This window comes from Zeus faber (assembly GCF_960531495.2).
Source record: "Zeus faber genome assembly, chromosome: 1".
Taxonomy (NCBI): domain Eukaryota; kingdom Metazoa; phylum Chordata; class Actinopteri; order Zeiformes; family Zeidae; genus Zeus; species Zeus faber.
The window spans coordinates 31,883,912-31,906,544 of record NC_137193.1 but is presented as its reverse complement, the minus strand read 5'-3'; the positions used below and the strand labels follow the sequence as shown (position 1 = coordinate 31,906,544).

General features: G+C 44.1%; 1 protein-coding gene across 3 annotated transcripts in view; it reads left to right on the top strand.

The window, feature by feature from the left end:
• The first annotated feature begins 12,326 nt into the window (after window positions 1-12,326).
• The window catches only part of septin7a (septin 7a), a 34,800-nt gene continuing 24,493 nt past the window's right edge, over window positions 12,327-22,633 (top strand). The window contains exons 1-3 of one of the 3 annotated variants that reach the window (XM_080002588.1): window positions 12,327-12,439; window positions 16,962-17,055; window positions 21,655-21,761. In XM_080002588.1, the coding sequence (XP_079858714.1) occupies window positions 12,386-12,439; window positions 16,962-17,055; window positions 21,655-21,761 (255 nt within the window). In that variant the 5' untranslated portion in view covers window positions 12,327-12,385. Of the gene's footprint in view, window positions 12,440-16,958; window positions 17,056-21,654; window positions 21,762-22,633 lie in introns of all 3 variants that reach the window. The other 2 variants (XM_080002587.1, XM_080002589.1) reach the window with 2 other exon arrangements.

Here is a 22,633-nt window from a genome sequence, read left to right as displayed (position 1 = left end):
AGCTGCTGCGGTCAGGCAAGCGCCTCCGCAGTCACACAGCGAGAACAGAGAGACTGAGACGGAGTTTTTTCCCGCACGCCATTAGAACTGTCAATGCTGACCTCACCAGGGGTCCTCACTGAGCCATACACATAGGCTCCACTACCTTCTGTACTGTATGTAGCATACTGTACCGCATACTGTGTCACTGTTCAGGGTTGTTCGTGATGCCGTATTGCTGCGCCCTACTGTTGTATACTGTGCTGTATTATCCCAAACACTACCTCACTTTATTCACATGCCACTTTAATGCACATATCTATATATACATAATTGCCTATTCCATATACATAAGCATATTCCCTCTATCTATTGCATTTTATTTCATTTTATTTTTATTGTATTTTATTTTATTCTATATATTTTTATTTTATTCTATAAGTATTCGACTTACTGTATTACGTTTTAGGTGTCAGTTAGTTGGGCTATTAGAAATTTTTCCTCTGACATATTGTGTGTTATCACCGGGTGCGTTGCATTACATTTCACTGCATATATGTATGAAAGTATGTATATGTAAGTGACGAATAAAAATCTTAAATCTTGAATCTTGAGATCATAAAGGACTACAGCCACCCAGGCTACGGACTGTTCACAATGCTGCCGTCAGGTAAACGTTACCGGAGCACCGAGCACGGACTACCAGACACACAAACAGTTTTTACCCTCAGGCCATAAGGCTTCTCAACTTGCAACATCTGTAGTCACCTATGTAAATTAAATGTACATCACCAAAACTACATGTGCATATCCACCGGCACTCCTTCACTTTATATTTATATCTATACCTTGTGCAATAGACTGACCTATTTCTGTTGGAACTGCTACAATGTCCAATTTTTAGTTTCTGTTTTAGGATTATTTTTCTTATTTTAATTTTATGTACATACACTGGGACCTCTTGACCTTTATTTTTAATTTGGCTCTTATTTTATTTAAAATGTTTATTTCCTACTTATTTTTGCCTTGTTGTTTCATCTTTTTATGCCCACTAGGTAGTTGTTGCCTGTCATGCCCTAAGAATTTCATTGCACCGAATGACCTTGTGTTGTACTGTACACTTGACTAATAAAACACTTTGACTTTGACTTTTATTTTATTTAAAATGTTTATTTCCTACTTATTTTTGCCTTGTTGTTTCATCTTTTTATGCCCACTAGGTAGTTGTTGCCTGTCATGCCCTAAGAATTTCATTGCACCGAATGACCTTGTGTTGTACTGTACACTTGACTAATAAAACACTTTGACTTTGACTGATATAAAACTAGGAATCCAAAATCGTTTTACTTCTGTTCCTGGAATAAAAATGAAAAATATGAAGTAGCGAGGAAGACACACTAAATGACCGATCATTTCCAAATAGAATCTTCTTCATAATGACAGGAGACATGAGTCAGATGAATCACATATAGGAGCAAAGATTTCAGATAAACAAACTGGTGCTACTGAATTCCGAAAACTCCCATCGATTTGTTCATTTAACAGGGGCTTTTTCCAACAGTTCTGACAATCTGCTCGCTTGTAATTATGCTTGAGACCTTTGAGCGGATGATCCGTAAAAATGTAAAGAAAACAACAAAAACAAACATGAGGTTATTTTTCAGAGTCATTTTAATTTGGTAAACAGTGAGAGAGCATTTTATTAAGCGTCTCGGCATCGGTGGAGACATTTCCTCTCATTCCTCTGACTGATTTTCCACCTCACAAACTTCTCAATTGGCATCAGCATATGTATTATGTAAAATATACGGATGATGTTTGCCCCTGCGAACACCTATTTATTCTGGTTGCTCGTTCCGTATTGGCAGGAAAAGCCACCCACAGCACTGCTGTTTTTACCGGCTCTGCTAGTGTGTCGTCCTTTTTTTTCTCCCTTTTTCGCATGGGAAGGTCACTGTCTTTGTTTTGCTTTGTGTTTTATTTTTTTTCCTTGGACGCGAGCCCGTGCTGTAGCCTACGTGGGACGACTGCTATCTTCCCGGGAGCCGCCAAGTGAGGCCGCTTTTAGTCTTTTTCACACTCGCTGGCTTGCCGGCACACTACTTGTTTTTCTCACGCTTCTTTTCTGTGTTCATCTTCTCAACTTTCCTTATGGCTCAGAATGGCTGCAAGGTGTGAAACCTCATTAAAAAAATCAGATCAACTCCAACTCATCTCACTACGAGGTGACAAGAGAATCATGGCATTTTGTGTACATTTCCAACTTAACGCCAAATTTAAAAAAAAAAGCAATTATACTCACTGTTTGTGTATATATATATATATATATATATATATATATAATTATTTATTTTTTTACCCACTGATAAAGGAGACCCTAGTGGGGATTTTTCTCTGTTAAAAACCAACACCTGTTGCTTTTCTTGGAACCCCTTTTAATAGATTGTTCTTTAAACGTCAATGAGATGTGTGCTAAGATGTGGTAGATGATCAACATTCCTCCGTTTGTTGGAATCTGCTTTGCTGTGGGAGTGGTGATAAGAACAGTTTCATGTAACTGCATGAGCAATGAGCAGTTCTATCTGTACACACATGCAAAAGAGACTATTCTGGATAAAGGGAACATCGCCAAAGTCGTGATGCAATGTTGAAATGTTTCAGAATAGATGAGGTCAAGGTTCAGGGCTAGGTAGGGGGCAGGTTTGGGTCTGAGGTGGGAGCGGGTTAACTGTAATGTGTGGGTAAGAGCTGGGTTCAATTTAGGCATGTGGACATGGAGATCAGGGTTAAGGCTATGGTGTTGGTATTGTGGAAGATACTGTACATGTTAAATGTATTACAGCTAGATAGATAGATAGACAGACAGACAGACCGACAGACAGACTGATAGATAGATAGATAGATAAGGGCTCTGATTGATCCGAACTGCAAATAGGAGGCAATAACCTGTATATACGTATATTAGCTCTATATATACTATAGAGAGCTAGCTTTGATTGTATAGTGGCATACCTTAAGTGAAATTACTTAATTACATACATACTATTAAATCACTAAGTCATTTCTTGAGAATAAAATGAAGCCAGGTCCTTTTAATTTCCAAAGCCCTTTCAACCATGCATAGTACCGTTCAGAATGAACCTCTATAGCACAGTACAGTAGCAGTACAGTAGCTTTGTGTCATTATCAGATTGCTTTCTATACTAAAACCTCTCTAACATCAACACTCTTGTGGAGGTATGAGTGGGTGGCTTCAAAGAAATCCTAGATTTGAGGGGAGGCTCCTGCCCTCACGTTATTCCCTTTTCTCTGAAAAATCTTGAGTCTTTGGACCGATGCCATTCAACTAAATAGAAAAAGGAAAAACCAAGTGAACAGAAAAGCACAAGAACAGACTAGCTTTGATGGTTTGTTTGGCAATTTAGGCAGGAGGCTTTTCTCCGCCTTGCAGATTTTCACTTGGTTTCAGCTAATTAAGCATTTGCCGCAGTTTATTCTGAGGTCTAATACTCCACTCTGGAATTAATGTAAATATGGAGGGGACATTGTGAGGGAATTCTTCATTTTGCCTCGATGTGTGATCTTGGACAGCTTGTTAGCTGAGCATTTCCAGTTTTCTGGCAGACAATCTTTGCAGTTAACAGGAGACGTCTGCCAGGGGCCGTTCTCGCGCCACAAACTCAGGATCAACCTGCATTGTGTGTTGGCTGTATAGTCATTTCGCTTGCCATTTATCTTTGGCTAATTTAATTCACAAACATCAGACCCAGCAAAACACCATTAAGCAAATACATTCTCAGTTATGGCTAAAAGATGATGAAATCAATTGAATTGGTGAACACCAGGGATGCAACGGTACAGTGGGCTCACCATTCGGTACTCATCACGGTTTTGGCCACGGTGGCGGTACGGTTTTGGTCACTAGTGTAACGCTCTGTGTGTATGACTGTGGACTGTGGGGGAGGATGGGGACAGGGTTCAAGTTCGTTGGGGGTTGCTATAATTTGAATAAATTCATCTGGTTGGATGGGAGGTGTCCAGGATAGTGGATACTTCAAATATTAATCATATATATATATATATATATATATATATATATATATATATATATATATATATATATATATATATATATATATAATATTTAAAAATAAAAATAAAATCAGGACTATATTTAGTTGTTTTTGTGTAGATCAGGTATAAACAGTATTTTTCACACAATAATAATAATAGTAAAATAAAATAACCCTTTCTCTTTGTATTCCTGCCTCGTGTAGCTCCGACTTGTACCGTGAACGCGTGGTGGTGATTCCATTGTGATCATCGTTTTGAGAACTCGTTAATTGTCCAGGGTAGCTCATATGGCCTCGAGCCCCTTCCTCTGAGGCCCAGTCAGCATATCAATTACTCTGCTGTGTGGACAGACGCGATTACAGGAAGTGGCTTCTTCTGAGTTGCAGTATACTGACCTACAGCTCAGATGGAGAAATCGAACTCAGATGCCAGTGTTGAAATCGTCTAACAAACTACACAGAAAATAACATCTGTATGTTCATCAGTGGATTCTGTTGACACGTTAGAGTGATCTTGACATTAAGGCCCTGGGGCTTGGGGATCTGTTTTCCAGACATGTCTAATTGGACATCTCTCGCGCTCAAAAGGTGAAAGAAAAAGAAGAGATTACAAATCTCGCCAATGGATGGCTAACACCCCCTGTTAAATGCAACACCGGTTATGACACCCTTTGTTTTGTTTTGTTTTGTTTTTAAATCACATTGAAAACAGTGCCTCAAGCGAGGCCTCGTCCCCGGCTACATTTCATATGAATGACGTCCTCCCCGCTGCAGCAAAGACTGGCGGCGGGCTCGCGTAGATGAGCGCTCATACAATATACACGAGGATATAAAAATTCACATTCAGATGGAAATAGAGGATGACAACAAAGCCCAAACAAAAACCTTGGTTCTTATCATTCATAACTGTTCACAGCACGAGCTGGCTGAATGCTTCACTATTGAGAAACCTACCACTACGCCGCAGCGTCCCACTGTGCTCGAATGCAGTCCATTGGGGCCAACCTTTAAGCCTTAAAGAAACAGGTTCAAGCTCCTTTTCATAAACAGGACTGTTTTTATATGTATGTGATGCAGAAAATATCTCCCTAGCGCTCCCTCAAGTCATTTATTTTGGCTTCATCTGCCTAGAGGCTGATCAGCAACCGACTGGAAACAGGAGGTTGAGCGAAGGTAACCTAATGTACCTAACCTTACACTTTGGATGTGCTGTTGCAACTGCAAAGAGTCGTTTTACATGAAATGTGAATGTGAATGTTCACAACATACACAACGCCAGGCGTGACCATTACTGTGAGTTACTCGATTTTGAAAAGGTGATTTAATGCTTTTTTTTTTAAGCCTTAAACGTTTGCCCCATTGGACTCTTATGAATGATGGGAATCAGCATTTTAATCAGTCCTGGGTTGAAAACAGCGAAACTATCCTTGAACATAAAGGACTCAATGACATTGTTAATTGATGAATACCTATGCATCTCACCAATTTCACTCAGCGCAATCGAGCGACCACACCGACGAGGATCGGCAGTGGGGCAGACACATCATTCACAGCCCCTTTCTTTTGGCATTCCGGGGCATGTTACAGGTGTTAGCGGGCCACATTCGTTGAGGTTTCCCTAATAGATGCAAAGAGATCTCCCTTTTTGCCCACCTCTCGAGGTCGTGCGTACCAAAATGTTCTGTAAAGTAGGGGGATGAAAAAAGGTGTTACATCTCTCTTCATGGGAGGAGGGGGGGCAGGGGAGGGGGTCTTCCTTATCCTCCCTAATGAGCTGCCACTGAGGAGGACAAGCAGTTCCTTTACCAGCCAGAATCATTACTCTCTCATACATATTGACTATGCTGGCAATCCTGGCGTGGATAACTCTTGCGTGGCGGCACATGCTCCCTCGCCTCTCGCGCCGTGAAGCCCTCTCTTCTGCAACAGGGACAGTAAATAGATACAGCGCGTTAACAGTTCAATCACCACACAGAGCAAATACAGACTCTGTTTTGGCCGACACAGACCCTCAGTGCTGACAAACAAACCGGACACGTGACTGGCTTTCCAGAGGAAAGAACTTGTTATTATAACACCTCACCCAAGCAATGTTTTGTGGACATCAAATACGACAAATGACAAGAAGAAACTGGAAGTCCATTAATTGCAATGGAGAGTCAGATTCTGCAGACAGGCAGACATCGGAACGAAGCTCCGGGATGGGTTCAAATTTTTCAACTTTTTTTTTTTTATCAAAAAGTCTTGTTGTATAAGCGAATTGTGTGCGATTATTTTTTTTTTTTTTTATTATTATTTATTTTGCGCTTTGGAAACAATATATAAAGTAAGTATTCAATTCTCATTCATGGAAAATGGTAAATGTCCAGCTGAACAAACTATTCACTGTTGTACTCAAAAAAACAAGCTCTCCCATTTTCCCTGACATTTTGTGATGGGAATCTCAGATGCAGTTCATCCAACGGCCACAAGGGGGGAGGCTCCGACTCTTGGATGGATCTTCAGATTCGGTGTGAAGCACGCTTTATGGATTTTCACTTAAATGAAACAGTTGTGTATGCTGATTAGTTTCCCCAAGATCACCCACGCACCTTGCAGACAAATAACATCCTATAATCTATGGCAAAGAAGATCCCAGCCACTTGAGAGAAAATTACTTCTGGGTGGTTGAAATTATGTGTCGGGTCCTTGTTGAGAAAGACCGAATGTGAATAAAATCACATGAATGCCACAAACAGAATCCAGATGCTCTGTGCCAATATTTGGACTTATTACATTACATTTCCAGATCACGATTCTTTTCTGTGAAAGGATTCCGTTGTCGATGGAAATTCATTTGTGACTCTAAAGATTGAAGACAAATAAACTTCAAAGTTTGGATTTGATTGTGTAACTGGCAGAAGTGGGCCTGGTCATGTAGCACTTATTATATTAACCACACTGACATCTTGTGTATTGCCCATGCCATGACTTACCATCAAATGCAACATTTTGTGATATTGAAGAAGAAAGAAACAGAAGAAGAAACAGTCTTTATTTGTCACACGACACTCACACACACATGCTTGCACACACACACACATGCACATGCTTGATGGTGGCCGGTGAAATGGATTCTCTGCATTTGACCCATCCTGGCTTGTCCTTCCTCCGGGGGCACAGCCAGGAGCAGTGGGCAGCATACGTGGACGCGCCCGGGGACCAGATGATAAGTGTCCATCGCTGGTCAGACGATGATGGGTGCATGTTTTTTTTTTGGGGGGGGTCCTTACTGACGTGAGGTGGAGGAAACCCCATGTGAGCACGGGGAGAACATGCAAACTCCACACAGAAAGGCTCCTGGTTTTTTTTTTTTTTTTTTTTTGAACCACATACACAATATTCAGCTCCCAAGTTTCTTTTTAACCAAAAATCTGGACATTTTCATCTTCACACTCCTTTCTCCAAAAAATGTCGGATGTGTCCAGTTATATTTCCAATTATATTAGATATATTGTTGCGACCCAAGGGGGTGGGCCGTGGCTTTATGTTGTGTTCAACGCAGAGAATTATGGGTTTTGAGATGTTATGGTCTCCCTCTCGTCTCTCTGGTTGTGTTTTATTGTGTGTTTTCAGTTGTTCGGGATGTTCTGTTGGTGTTGTGTTGGGTTGTGTTGTTTGTGTTGGGGGCTGACTCAGACTGCATCGACTGCTGTTGCTGACTGAGGACAGGACCGTGACGTGGACTGACGTAGCCAGCAAAAATATAAGGAAGCCGCCCCTGTTGGTTGTGTGGTGTATGGGACACAGGCGGAGGCTTATAAACAGCGTTCTGTCTCGACTGATTAATTCATTTTACTGCGCAACCTCACCATATTGGTGTCAGAAGTGGGATGGAGCAAATTGATCGAGAGCTCCGCGAAATATAAGAGGCTATATGGGAGATGGACCAGCTGACAGGTCGCCCCGCCCGACCAGATGGCGCCAGTGCATCGTGGAAGCCACCCTGAGATCAGTTTCCATCCGGTGGCCAGGGGAGACACTGCAACACCTCACTGCACGCCGGTCACCAGACAAGGCATAACAAGAGGCAAAGCCGACTGAGGCGATCTTCGTCCCGACTACGCATCAGAGTAGCAGACTACGGGAACAAAGAGCTGGAGTATGACAATGGAGAGCCTGTCTGCCTGGTGCCACCCCCAGTGCCCCAGCCCCGGCAACGACCACCATGGGCCACCAACCACTGCTATCGCTGTGACGATCCTGGTCACATTACCTGTGACTGCCCAGCGCCCGAACCCAAGCCTCGTTCCCGTTCACCGTCGGGAAACGACAGGGGCGCGGCCAAGTGAGGGTAACCCCACTCTCAAACCCAACTCCTCTCCAAGGCCGACTTGGCCACACCAGGGGCCTCTACGTGTACTGTGAACTCGATAGCCAGGTTTGCCAAGCCCTTGTGGACACTGGTTCCAACATCACCCTCGTCCGTCCAGGAATCCTGGAGGGCACCGGGGGTTACTCTCTTCAGCCTGGACCCTTACTGTTGTCTAGATGAGGACGGTGACGGGGGAAAGAGCCAGTATGAAGGGCACGAAAACAGTGCAGATTCGATTTGATACCTCGCATTTGAGCCCAGGCAATGGTGCATGAGTTCTGTCTAGCCCACGTCCAGGACCCATGCATTATCAGCTTGGACCTGCTGACCTGCTGGGGCGCCCAGGTAAACATGGCCCATGCTATGCTTTCCATCAGCTCAGAGACCATAGCGCTCCACCCAGGCCAGAGGAGGAGGACTCGGCAAGACCACCAGCTGGCAGCTGCTGCCTGAGCCGCACATGCCACCAGAAGCCACCCTCCATGTCACTGCCAGCAATCAGGGGGTCCTCTACATCGGCGCCAGCCGCCAGAGACGACACGTGCTGTCAGGGGCAAGCCTTTGTGCCTGTGGACAGGGTGTGGGTGTTCCGTCCTACCCGCACAAAAGGGGTGTCCCCCAAGCTGTGCGGTCACTGGCAGGGACCTGGTGAAACACTGGGGCAGATCACTGATGGGGTGCAGGGTACAGGGTGCGCACGCCAGGTGGGGGGTGCATGGTGGTGCTGCACAAAGACAGACTCGCTCCCTATCGGCCCCTTGTCCCTCCTAGTTACACCGCTGGAGATGAGCATGCACTCTGTGTCTGAACATGACATCATGAGGGCTCTGATGCGTGTGAACACCAGGAAAGCTGCGGGTCTAGATTGTATATCTTGGTGGGTACTGAAGACCTGTGCTGACCAGCTAGCCCCCTTGCTTACTACGATATTCAACGCCTCCCTGGCGGAGCCGGTGGTCCTGTCCTGCTTCAAGAGGTCCACCATCATCGCTGTGTCAAAGATCGCCTCTCCAGCCTGCTTGAATGACTTTCATCCGGTGGCCCTCACCTCAGTGGTCACAAAGTGCTTGGAGAGGCTGATTAAGGATTACATCTGCGCTTCTTTCCCTTCCCTTGCTGTTCATTGACTACAGTTCAGCTTTCAATACCATAGTCCCCACCAGATTGGCTGTCAAGCTGCGGGAGCTAGGACTGAACACTCCGCTGTATGCCTGGATTCTGGACTTCCTTACAACCAGGACCCAGGTGGTTAGGGTGGGGAGGCACACACCAGCACCCTCACCCTGAACACAGGATCCACCCATCATCAAGTTTGCTGACGACACCGTCGTGGTGGGCCTGATCACCGACAACGAAGAGAAGGCCTACCGTGAGGAGGTGGTTGACCTGTCACTCTGGTGCCAGGACAAAAGCCTCCTCCTGAATGTCAGCATGCAGCAGAATGTCAGATGATTATTAATAGGACTTCTGTCAACAGGGTGCGCAGCTTCAAGTACCTGGGTGTTCACGGAGGACCCAACATAGACTGCATACAGACACTCTGGTGAGAAAGGCGAGGCAGCATCTTTCCCACCTCAGGCAACTGAAAAAATTCAGGTTCTCGGTGAGGATACTCAAGTCCTTCTACTCTGGAGCAATGGAGAGCATCCTGACAGGCAACATCACTGCCTGATTTGGGAACTGTACTGCTCAGGACAGGCGAGCCCTGCAGAGGGTGGTGCGGTCTGAATGTACCGCTGGAACTACCCTCCCCTCCCTGCAGGACTTATACACCAGGAGGTGTGGTGGCAGAGCCCGCAGGATCGTGAAGGATCCCCCCCAACTGGCTGTTCCAGGTGTTGCGGTTGGGCAAGTGCCTCCGCGGTCATGCAGTGAGAACAGAGAGACTGGGTTTCTTCCAGCAAGCCATAAGGACTATCAACGCTGACCTCACCAGAGGCCCTCACTGAGACACACACATAGGCCCCACTAGCTTACTGTACTGTATGTTGCATACTGTGCTGCAATCTGTATCACTGTACAGGGTTATAGCATACTGTGCTGTATTGCTGTTTGGTGTTACTGTATTACTGTGCCGTACTGTTGTATACTGTACAGTGTATCTCAACACACACTACCTCACTTTATTCAAGCGCAACTTTACTGCACATATCTGTATATACATAATAGTCTATTCCTTTTATTTCTATTTTGTATTCCCACTAAGTATATTACCTTTTTTACTCCTATTTTATTATATTAACTGACTGAGTTACGTTTCAGGAATCAGTAAGTTTAGGTTGGTTAGTTAGTTAGTTAATTCATTAGCTATTGTGCCAACACACATTGCAACATAATTTCACTACATATATGTATGCTCGTATGTACTGTATATGTATGTGACAAATAGACATCTTGAAATCTTGACTCTTCTGCTGGGGACAAGGGCGAGCACAGCACCCCACGCCACTGGCGCACTGTGTCCACAGAGACATCGTCCCCGGTACACGGCAGCCAGTTTGTTGACGTTCCCAACCGGGACATTTCTCAGGCTTTATATTGGCAGATTGGGTCGTCGGGGGCGACTGACCCTTCAGGTGGGGGCTATGTAGCGACCCAAGGAGGTGGGCCGTGGCTTTATGTTTGTTTGACACAAAGGATAATGGGTCTGGAGATGGTATGGTCTCGGTTGTGTTTTATTCTCTGTTTTCAGTTGTTCGGGATGTTCTGTCGGTGTTGGGTTGTGCTGTTTGTGTTGGGAGGTGACCCCAACTGCGTTGACTGTTGTTGCTGACAGAGGACAGGGCCGTGACGTGGAGTGACGTGGAGTGACGTAGATGGTTGTGGCCTTGGGGATTCTGATGTGTATTGTGTTATGTTTTTTTTTTTAATAAATGGAAGCCGCCCCTGTTGATCGTGCGGCGTATGGGACACAGGTGGTGGCTTATGAAGAACGCTCTGTCTCAACTGATTAATCTGTTTGTTTGTTGTTTGTTTGTTTGTAAGCTACCACACAATGGTGTGTATATATATATATATAATTATTTGAAGGATTCACCAGCCATACACGAATGAAAACAAATTAGAATAGAGTAAAATGGCTTCAAGCGGGAGGAAAACGTGACTAAACAAATATCCTGTAGAAATAATCATTGTGTCCCCCTAGGTGGCATCGCTGTCCATCTTATTTCCCAAGAGACCCAAAAAGTGCCTCCAAAATGTGTAGCTCTATTGTAAATAAAATATATGAACCACGTGCAAAGCAAGCATTGTTGTTTTTCTTTATTTAAGCAGTTAAATAAGCAACTATTTTCTTCTTTATTTGAACAACAAACGAGGCATTTTTGGAGAGAGTGATAAGGGGGGAAAAAAACCCATTCAAAAAGTATTCAACTAAGATAGAAAAACTATATAAAAACACTATTAAATAATATATCTACAGGTTTAAAATATAATCAGACATAACTAATAGGTATTTGGTTATATATCAAAGATCGTATCTTAAGTGTTAATAATGATGCGTTGACTTCTCTTATTTTTGTGCAAACTGTACTAAGGCATTCCAACCCGTTTTAAAAGGGTGTGAAGTCGACTGGCATAAATATGTGGGGGGAAAAAAACAACCTTGTTTAACCATATTCACAAGATGATGGTGTTTCTTTTTAGCAGAAAGTTACTGTTATTATTATAAATGATTATTTAGGTAGTAGCAACGTCGTTTCTCCCTCCAACATTCACGGTACTACGTTACAAGTGGTTCGTGTTATTTATTTTACTTCTGGCCGCCGCAGCCGCACTCACTTTCACGGAGTCTCGCGATACGTCGCGGTCGGTATTCCCCAATGAGAGCGTACGCACTCTGCGCGGCGCGACCCGTATCAATCAAACGGCGTCATTTTGCCATTACGTGAAATTAGCAGCGTAGCTTTTGAGGCTGCTACTCCCACACACACGCACACACAGCAGAGTCCTCCGCTGTTGCTTTGGAGAGAGAGAGAGAATGTCGCTTGGTAGCGAGGCGGACGGGAACAGCAGCATAATGGGTGAGTTCTTTGTTTCTTCTGCTCAGCGCTGTTGTGTTTTCACGGGTACGGTTGTGGGGTTTCCCAACTTTTCGGACACTCCGTTGCGCTTCGTCTTCGACTCGGAACACACTCGGATTCGGACCGCTTTAGCCATTTCCTGTGCGGGTGTCTGTTTTTCCATCTTCAGCGAGGGTTGTTTTTTTCTTGTGTGTGTGTGTGTGTGTGTGTGTGCACATGAACTGAATGTATTGTAACACGGGGCAGAAACTTCATTTTCTGTTACCCTAACGACTGGGATGCCTGGTTGGGTAGACACCGCCAGGCTTTTCGCTCCTACTTAGCAGATCTCACTATTTACACAGCTCACATTAAATGGGACTGGTTCGTCTTCCTGGCTCCCCAGGAAGGGAGCCAGCGTAAAGAGCAGTCAACAGTTAAAGTGGTAATCCATGAGATCGTCCGTGCTGGGTGGGTTACTGCAAGTTCCGCGATTTCGAATAAAAACGCCAAGTTGTTTCCTCTCCCCGAGTCCGGGTTTACGCTCGTCGTTATCAAATTCACCGTGGCTGCCGTTCGCTTCTTGCTCGTGCCTGATCTCTGCGATCTTGCCGGCCAAGGCGGACCCCGCCGTCAACAAAGGAAACTGAACGTAGAGGCGAAATAAAACTGATCTTCCAGATTTCCACTTTAATTTCAGTGGTTGCCATTTTCACATAAAATGTGTTGATATTAAAAGAAAACGTCTTACCAAAGTTATATTATAATTAACTACTAAAATGTTAAAATACAAGTGTATTTGTATGTCGCTTGGTAAGGAAGATTTAGTCTTGTTTTATAATCACCTGTTGCACAGTAAAACATGGCACATTTAATCAACAGCAATGCACAGGACATCACTGCATTAACCCACCACTACATTTAGAAAATGGCATGTTGGATTTGAATCGTCTGTATGACATTCTTTAAAAACAGGTAGGCATGCTTTCATTGTTATACAAAACGAAATACCATTGCCATATTTAGACAATGGATTCCAACATGGCCCACACCCAGATCACAGATGGAGTTACATACATGTACGATTTTGAGCCATTGCAGCTGGTTATAAGGAACTTGCATGCATGGGGCTATATTAAGAATAACATTGAGAATGGCTGGTATGTCTTAGGCAAGGAAAACATTGAGCGTGCCTTTGTGTAGTGTTCAATGACATTACACAGGCAACCAGCCAGCCAACTATACAAGAGAAACAGTCAGATGGCGTGGTACTCAAATACCAGCTGGATGTCTGAGATGACACAACTATATATCTCCACCCCTTCAGTATACATTTGTTTGGTTGTTTTTTAGATGATTATCCTGTGTCTAGTACTTTGTGGCCTGTTGAGGCCGCAGAGTACCATCAACATGTCTGGAGTAATAACATTTTTGAAAGATGACTAAAATGTCTGAGCCCCCGTGGGAGTGCTGTTGCGTTTTGTTATAAAGCGGTGGTATCCCCTCTTGTATATTTATCAGACATAGTTCTCATGGCCTTGCATTTGTCGGGGAAACATCCTTCTAAACCCTGCACTTCAGAGACAGATGCGTTCACCACATCTCTTCCGGCAGTCTCCCCAACAGCGTCGTTGTTGTTTTTTTCCGTCTGCAACTGTGGTGTTGCTTTGCATGGCTGTGATTCCATTGGTTGGTGTTACTAAGCCGGACGTGAAGTTGAAGTTGAAGGCGAAACACAGATGTTTCGGTTTCTTTTTGACCCTGGAACTTGCACCAGCCTTGACAACGGTATTTAAACTGTTTCATGGACATTTTTACCTTTAAAGGGGACCTATTATGCTGCTTTTCAACAAGTTAATATTGGTCTCTAATGCCCCCGAAACATGCTTTTTAAGTTTGTTTTTTTTGTTGGAAATACAACTAATTTATGCAGTTATGCATTCTAGCCATTCTAAAATGATTCTAAACCATCCTGTTCCAGAACGATCTGTTTCAGTGGGTTGCATCACCCTCCTGAGGCCCCTAGCAAGAGTTCCGGCTCTGTGAGCCAATGGGGTTTGAGGTTTCATCGGGGTTCAGTTGTATTTAGTCTATAAACTTTCACTGATTACATCTTATCAGTCTACCAAAATCTCAACAAATCTGAGGCGAGAAATAAGCGATCCAGTTGCTGAATCTTTACTCATAATAGATCTACAAGGCCTTGTTTAAAAGTTTGTTCCGACTTTCGTTGCAGGGCAGAGAGAGAGAGAGAGAGAGAGAGAGAGAGAGAGAGAGAGAGAGAGAGAGAGAGAGAGAGAGAGAGAGAGAGAGAGAGAGAGAGAGAGAGAGAGAGAGAGAGAGAGAGAGAGAGAGAGAGAGAGAGAGAGAGAGAGAGAGAGAGAGAGAGAGAGAGAGAGAGAGAGAGAGAGAGAGAGAGAGAGATTTTTAAAGCATCTTTATTTTAACATTTTCTCTAGTTCACAGTTACAGACAATACAACAAACACACTTGATTCACTAACAGAGTCCTACACGTTAAAAACAGACTGGAAGCACAGGTCGTCCTCCACCAGGGAGCAGATGGCGTCGTTAAAACACCACAGCTTGATGAAGACGTCCAGACTCTTCATCAGTCTGTGAAAGTTAAAATCAATCAAGACTCTGGCCCTGACCAACGCTACAAACACTCTTCCTAAAACACTCTCCTTTCCCCTCAGTTTGTTCCTCCTCGTGAGGTAGATGGCCATCTTCGCTTCCCCGACTAGAAAATTAAGCAGTCGCCATTTCTCTGCGTTGGCCCTATAGTATCTAGCCCCAAAAATAAAACCGTTTCTGGACCACTCCTCCTTAAAGAGCTTAAAACTTTCCTTTAAAAGACTAAAAAGCTCTAAAAGTCTGTCGCACACTGCAAAACAGTGAAACACGGACTCTGGCAGTTTGCAGAATGGACATTCGTTTGCGACCGTGGGATTAAAAACAGAAACAAAGCTGTTGACAGCTATGGCTCCATGTAGGACCCTCCATTGGAGGTCCCCCGTCCTTTTCTTGGAGGGAGAGAGAGAGAGAGACTATTTTTTAAAATACTTAATTCCGCTTTCTTTTAAAAGATTTGTGCTGGTCTGCGAAACGAACAGAGCAGTTCCCTTGCGGCGCTTGTTTTTCTCCAGCCATGGGTGGAGTTATGAGGATGGGGGCGGCTCTATTTCTACTGAAGCACCAAGTGACGTAGGAGGGGATCGCAAATCTGAACGGCTTGATGAATCGCATGTTTTCTGAAATAGACAGCTCACAAAAAACTGACTGTGTTGCCTTATTTCACAGTTTGTGTTTTTGTAGGCCCGTCAGAGACTCAAATGTAAGTGCACAAGCACTGGAAAAAGTGAGCTTTTTATAACAGATCCCCTTTTATTAAACGTTTTGACTTCCTCTGCTTAATGGTGCCTTATTGGTAATAATTCAGGAAATTTTAAGCACGCCAAACACTCCATCATTGTTTGACTTTTACTGAGCAGAATGAGGACCTTATCTGCTATTCGTCAGCTGTCTCCCACATGAAAACACATTGGGAGAGGTCTTTAGAGGGTTGTGAGCGGTGGGATTTCTTGGCGGCAACATGGACGAGATGCTGTCAGACATTAGAGATGTCTCTGTGTTGCGTATGACTATTTTGGGTAGTCTGTTGAAGACGACCTGCTGACAGACTTCTAACACTCAAGACAATCGTGAGAAATGTTTAGATCCCACTGGCTCCAACTTCAGATTCCGTTCTTTGTGCATCCCAGTTATCTAGTGTGGCGTTAATCTTGTCTCTCTGCAGTTAAAAGCACTTGAGCACTCTCTTTGACATGGCCTGTAGATCCTCGGTTCGTGGGCTTAGAAGTTACATTTGCTACTGTATTCAGAAAAATACCTTTTTATTCTATGATTCTTCTAATGTCAGTTTACTCTCAGCTGGAGACTCATAAAGTAAACTGTGATCTTTAAATGTGATTTCCAGACTACTTTTTATGCCCCCTCATGCAAACACACACTAAAATTGTTACATCAGCTATTTGTGGAGGATTTTGCCACAAATCTGTCATTAATTACTCAGCCCAAGTATTTTAGTTCAAGTGATTAATTATTTGGCTTAAGGTAAGTAAGCCTGCCAACAGATAACTATAAATCAGCAACCTTATAAAATGTCTAATATCTGCCTCTATTTTTATTTTTGTGTTATGCTTCTTTTCCTTCTCACTCGGGGACTCCCTCTGGAACACCCCGTCTCTGCTTCTCGCCTTTGAACAACCTTCTGGATGGCCTCCTAAGCAGCTGTAAGTTTTATTATCCATCACACCCATGGCGGCACATCAGACTACGCTACTGGCCAAAATATCTCTACACCTGTCCAAGAGTCACCTCTTTGGATTTATATTTCATTTGATAACCTCAACTCTCCTCACATGATTAGAAAGTATCCATTTATTGATCTGTCCCGGCAAATAATACACATCACTGGGCGTTTTTTTTTCTGCTTAATTGCCTGTCTTTGCACTTTAGTAAAATACATCTTGTGGATCCACAGCAACAGAAGAACCTGGAGGGTTACGTGGGCTTCGCTAATCTCCCTAACCAAGTGTACAGAAAGTCAGTGAAGAGGGGCTTTGAGTTCACGCTGATGGTTGTTGGTGAGTAATTCCCCCGAAGTGGCCATTCGGACACAGCGAGGCATTCATCTGGGATTATCAAGCATTGTGGGTTTTGTAGATTTGTTTGCCTGTTATTGTTTGGGATTGTTTTCACACACAGGGGACACTTCTACATCTGTCATGCGAGAGTAACTATGAGCTAAAAATATATACATTTTATTATTTGTTGTGATGACGGTAATGAGCTCAATCCTGCGGTAATGTGGTTATCCTCACAGCAGTTGCTGTAATGTATTAGAGATGGTATGAGTCGAGAATTAGAACTTGCTAGCAGGACCCTGCAAAACCAGGTTTAAAACCAAGCTTTTCTCCATCGTTCAGTAGTGAAGATGGGGACCTGCTTACCATTTACAGTCACCGTCACCCGTAACAGTTGTTTTATGGGTGCGCAGGTTGCCTTTCCTTTGTGGCACAGAAAGTGTCCGCGCAGGAAGCTGCCCCGAATGCTTCTGTGAGATCACTTCCTGTGACTCTCTGTGTCCATGTTTCCTCCACGGGAGAGGGGAGGAGAAGCCGCCTCTTTGGCATTCCATTCCCTCCTCCCTGCCGTCACTCGAATTCAGCGTTTATGTGACCACGCCCTGGAATTCCCCCCGCCTTCCATCCAAGCCCCTCTGTGCACTCTCAGGAAAGAGGCTGTTATAGCTGTTATATGGCAATTTTGTGTGTAGCATGTAATTAAACTAGCCGGGTAATTGGTAAATGACCGACCCCAGCCATGCTGGAGGAGATGAGGTGTTGCGGAAGGGACATAGATCACCCTCCACCCCTGACAAGGCTTTTTGCATTTTTAGGACTGTTGGACTGGAGTGAGATGTCTGTGCTGTTTTGCAGTGCAGCACTCTGAAGCCAACTGTGATATTCCCCTGCTGTTAATGGAAAGACCAAAGCGGGCCAGTGTCATTCGCTTGGTCAAAGTCAATATTTGGGAATGATTTACACATCGTCAGGAAGTGACCGTGATCGTGGACACTGTATTGGTGGTGATTATAAACTAGCTACGGTTCTGCAAACAGCGTTGAATTCCTTTCAGAAAGAATGTCCCCGAATAAGCAAAACGGCTTTTAGGATAACTTCGGCATTTGACTCTTGACAGGTGGTCTTTGAAGGAAATTAAGGGGCTTGACAACAGATATGTGGCACTTTTGTCATGCCGTAAACTTGTTGATCTTTTTGCCCCCTTTGGAGGGGAAAGTCCCATTGTGAACAGAGCTTCAGTGGGGGGAAAAAAAAAAAAGATCCTATAAGTTTGTCCTGGTCTCAGACTAACAGAGCGCTTTTGACATTGTTTATAGATGGATAAAGATTGCGGCGCAAATTTGAATACGTTGATGTAAAATGAGGCTGTCCCTCTTTGCAAGGCAAACCTTTCCTGCTTACCCCTGCACCACCACCTCATGCGTGCATCGGGGAAGTTCCTTTGAATAAGCCTCCACGGTTTGCACAGCTGCTGGAAATTTCCTTTAAAGGAAGTGTGCTGACCACTGAACGAGCTGGTCGGGCAAGCGCAAGGCCCCCAACTCAGCGGGGTCTGGCCCCAGTGAGAGTTGCCCTCCTACTGTGCCTGGAATACGACAACAGCGAATTAGTTCATTATTTACTCCTGTGCTGGAACTAGGCCTCCCCCTTAAAAGACCATAGGTGTATTTCAGGGAAAACTGCCAGCTGCAGATTTACTAAGGCCATTTATCCTACACTTTTCAGTGTTTAGATTAGGGCTTCCCCTGAAAGTCGAGCAGTCGAATCATCAGTTGGCAAGTCGACTGAGATTATTAAAGTCCAGCAGTGTTTTAAAAAAGTTTTTTCCCTCTTTCAAATTTGTTTGTTTATTTATTTATTTATTTATTTATTTATTTATTTATTTATTTATTTATTTCAGTGTGCATTACATGAACAGGATAAAACAGATAGAAGCTAACAAAATGCACAGGGATAAATTTTCAATGAGGAATTATAAATACGGGGAATCCTAGGGGAATCCTAAATATATTTTTATGGATGAATTGTCCACATCCGGACACCGATGCGAACACGGCTCTGCGTGCGCAACAAAGTGTGGGAACAGGGCACGTAGGAACGGGGCACGACTCATAGACTCGTCTAGATTACTTTCTGCGCATTATCCATTGATCAGGGAGAGAGCCACACAGAACCACCCATTAGGCCTGATTTCATTCCATACGCACTTGTTTCGTTCCATAACCAGACGTAAAATAATATAAGCTACATCAAAAATAAAAACACTGTTCTGGCACGCCGATCACAGGCGCCCCGTTGCGCACACATCGTCGGTACTGTTGGAGAGTGAGACAGATGTGCAAATTGCGGACCGATCGCCCCCTCGGGTTGGCGGCCACCTATCTTGCCTATAGAAATTGTTGAATTACGGAATTGTTGAATATTCGCATTGAATAGCCGAATCCAATTCGACTGACAAAATTGAGTCGAGTACAGCCCTAGTTTTGCTATGATTCCTTGAGGTCATTAACCCGATTTCTAAAGGTGTATTTAATTGATCAGTTCATTTTATATATTTTCTCTGTTAATGTGTTTCCTTCACTAGGCCTTTAACTACAAACTGTTTTCTGTGGGCGTGGCTTAATGTTCCTCTGTTTTGTTAAGGTACAGCTCAAAATGGCTACTCTATTTGCGGGGTGTCGCAGTAGTTGATAAAGTGGATAAATGTATCAGCAGGGGTTCGATTACTAAAATCAAGATAATTATACTGTACACAGCTACATATTTCAATTAAGCTGACAGTTGGGTTCATTACCAGAGAAAGAGGTCAGGTCCCTTACACCATTGTAGTCTGCACTACATCATATCATATTATTATTTTCCTACAGGTAATGTGTGTGGAATAAAGACCCAGGTTGCTAAATGAACTTGCTCAAGGGCCATTCCTGGCAGAAAACCGCCTGGATGGTTTCCAGGTTTCCTGCGTAATGATCTTCGATTTAATTTGCTCTGCTCTCTCTATGAATCTGTTAAGTTGATCACAAGGGCCAATCTTCATGTCAAATAATGGTGCAGATGTTTAGTTTCAGCATTTACAAGTTCCAGTCTCAGAAAATAAATGAAATACCCTCCAGGTTTTGCAGGTGACCCACTGTTTACTCCACCACCTAGCCTCTGCCACCACAGCCCCGTTCGGGTAAGATGTGTTTTGGCGCGTAAATCACCAGAGTTCTTCTTCCTGCCCGTCCACACAGCCACGCCTTGAGTTGAACTCCAGATCGACAGCTCTTTGCAGTAGCTTCACCGATTCAAGCCGATGCGTTCAAGACTTGAGAATTATTTTTGGATTTCCCCTCTCTTTGCACAAGCCCACCTCCCGCATTATCTTATCAGACAGAGTGACTGAAAGGTCTTTTTCCTTTTAGGCGAGAGGGGGAAAAAAAAAAAAAAAAAAGTAGTGGGATAGTGTACAAATTTTTCACAAGAGAAGGTTTTTGTTACGACTACAAGTTCAATGTGACTGTACCCTCCTTAGAAAATATTTCTGGTTATGAAAGAAGGGGCTTTTTTGGGGGGGGGGGGGTGGTGGCTTTCTCTTTGTGTGCCTCTGCCCTCTTCTCTCCATCCCCCTGCCCACTCACACAGAGTTGAGTGGCAGAGGGCTCTGTGGCAGCTGTGCGGCCGATGTTTGGGCAGGGCGGCTTGTAAAAGGTCAGGGCTGGCTTAGCATCTGCCGTGCCAGGCAGCCGCGTGCCCACTTTTCTCCTCAGACACTGCTCCCTTTGTTCGGCGGCTCTGTCGGACCCCATACTCTTCCCTGCTCTCGCCCGCCATACGGCACACTGTTGGATTTTTGTTTACTCTACCGACGTCAGCAAACGCCTGGGATCGTTGTACCATGCCAGGGGTAATGTCCTATCCTGTTTTCTGTGTAAATGGATTGTTTCCTGTAAAGTCAGCCACATGATGTCACTGTCAAATGTTGTCAGTGCAGGAACTCCTCTAGTCTGAAGTTCGACTTACAATTTATGGTGTAGTGTGTGTCCATCAAAGAACATATACCAAGGACTTAATTTGGTTGTCTCAATTCTTCTGTTTCGTTGGCTTAAAATGTTCAGGATAAAATAATCACGGGGGGGGGGGGTCGGAAATTGGGGAAAGAAAATGATCCATATTGTCCAGTTCTGTCAACCATCTTTTAAAGAAAGTGAAAGCATATGATGACTGAGGCTGACGGCGGCCCCCTTCCACTTCCCTTCCCATGATTACATTCCTGAAAATGCAGACAGGAGAAGTTGCGAGTATAAATCTTCCGCCCTGTCTGTCTCTTGCCCTCGTCTCCTGTTGAAGCTTGTCTCTGTTAATAAATAAATAAATAAAGAATCGTTGGTGTAAGAGAGATTTTCTGGTTCGACTAAAGGGTCTGAAACATCTCAAGAATCCCAACTAGCAAGTCTCTCTTTGGATCCGATACACATCTGGAGATTGTGTCATGTTGAACCGCAGTCTGGAATGGGGCGGTGTACTTCTTCAAATGACTTTCCAGGCATCCTCCCTCCCTCCCTCCCTCCCTCCCTCCCTCCTCCTCAACTTCTCCTTCTCCTCTGTTCTGGTCTTCAGGGGAATCCGGCCTGGGGAAGTCGACTCTGATCAACTCCCTCTTCCTGACAGATCTGTACGCTCCCGAATACCCAGGTCCCTCCCACAGAATCAAAAAGACTGTACAGGTAACACTCTGACCTTTCTTTGGGAACGCCCTCTCTTGTTTCCTTTCTCTTTCCTGTAATCCTAATGATTTATGTTTTTAAGTGAGTATACCGCCATGTTAAATGTTTCTGCCCACCACCGTTTTAGGAAAGTAAATGAGTTGCGATGGCTTTCTATTTTTACTCTGATGGGTTACACCATAAGGCCAGGGGTATATAGTGTTGTGTTACGTTGCTTGCCCTGTCTTCACGGCCTCGCTATGCTGCGAATTACCTCAACACTGACAACCAGCCAGATTACTCATTGATGCTCGGGGCTGTTTTAACACAGGTGTGCCCCAGCTCTTTGTGGTGTAGAGTCTCAAAGCGTCACACGTATCCCTCACCTCAATGATAACTGTGACATCTTATGTTTCTTTTTTGTTTTGTGTTCTTTTAGAGCCTATACTCCTCCTAGCTTGTGACAATGCAAACCAGTCCGTGTACTTCAGCAGTCGAATAGCAGGGCTCAATAAAGGATGAGATGCTATGTTATCTCGTAAGGTGCCTTTTATGAGTTATTCAAAACAATGGTAAATGGTGTTGCTGGCATTGCATGTCTTTAAGCTGTTTAAGCTGTTTATTATTTCCTATGGCACTTCCTGCTGTAATACAGCAATTCCATAGCCGCAGACATACATTTTGGACCAGTTAGTGGTTTTTAGCACCAAAGGTTTAAAATTTTAAACTGGCATTAAAATGGCACTTGGCCAAGCATGAAGTATGATTATCCAAGATGGCCAATACCATTTTGTCACACTCGATCTGCTCTTTATGGCTGAGAAACTCCGGCCTTTTGACAACAGATCTAGTGGCTTGTTACAAGAAATCTATGTACAGCCCTACATGAATAT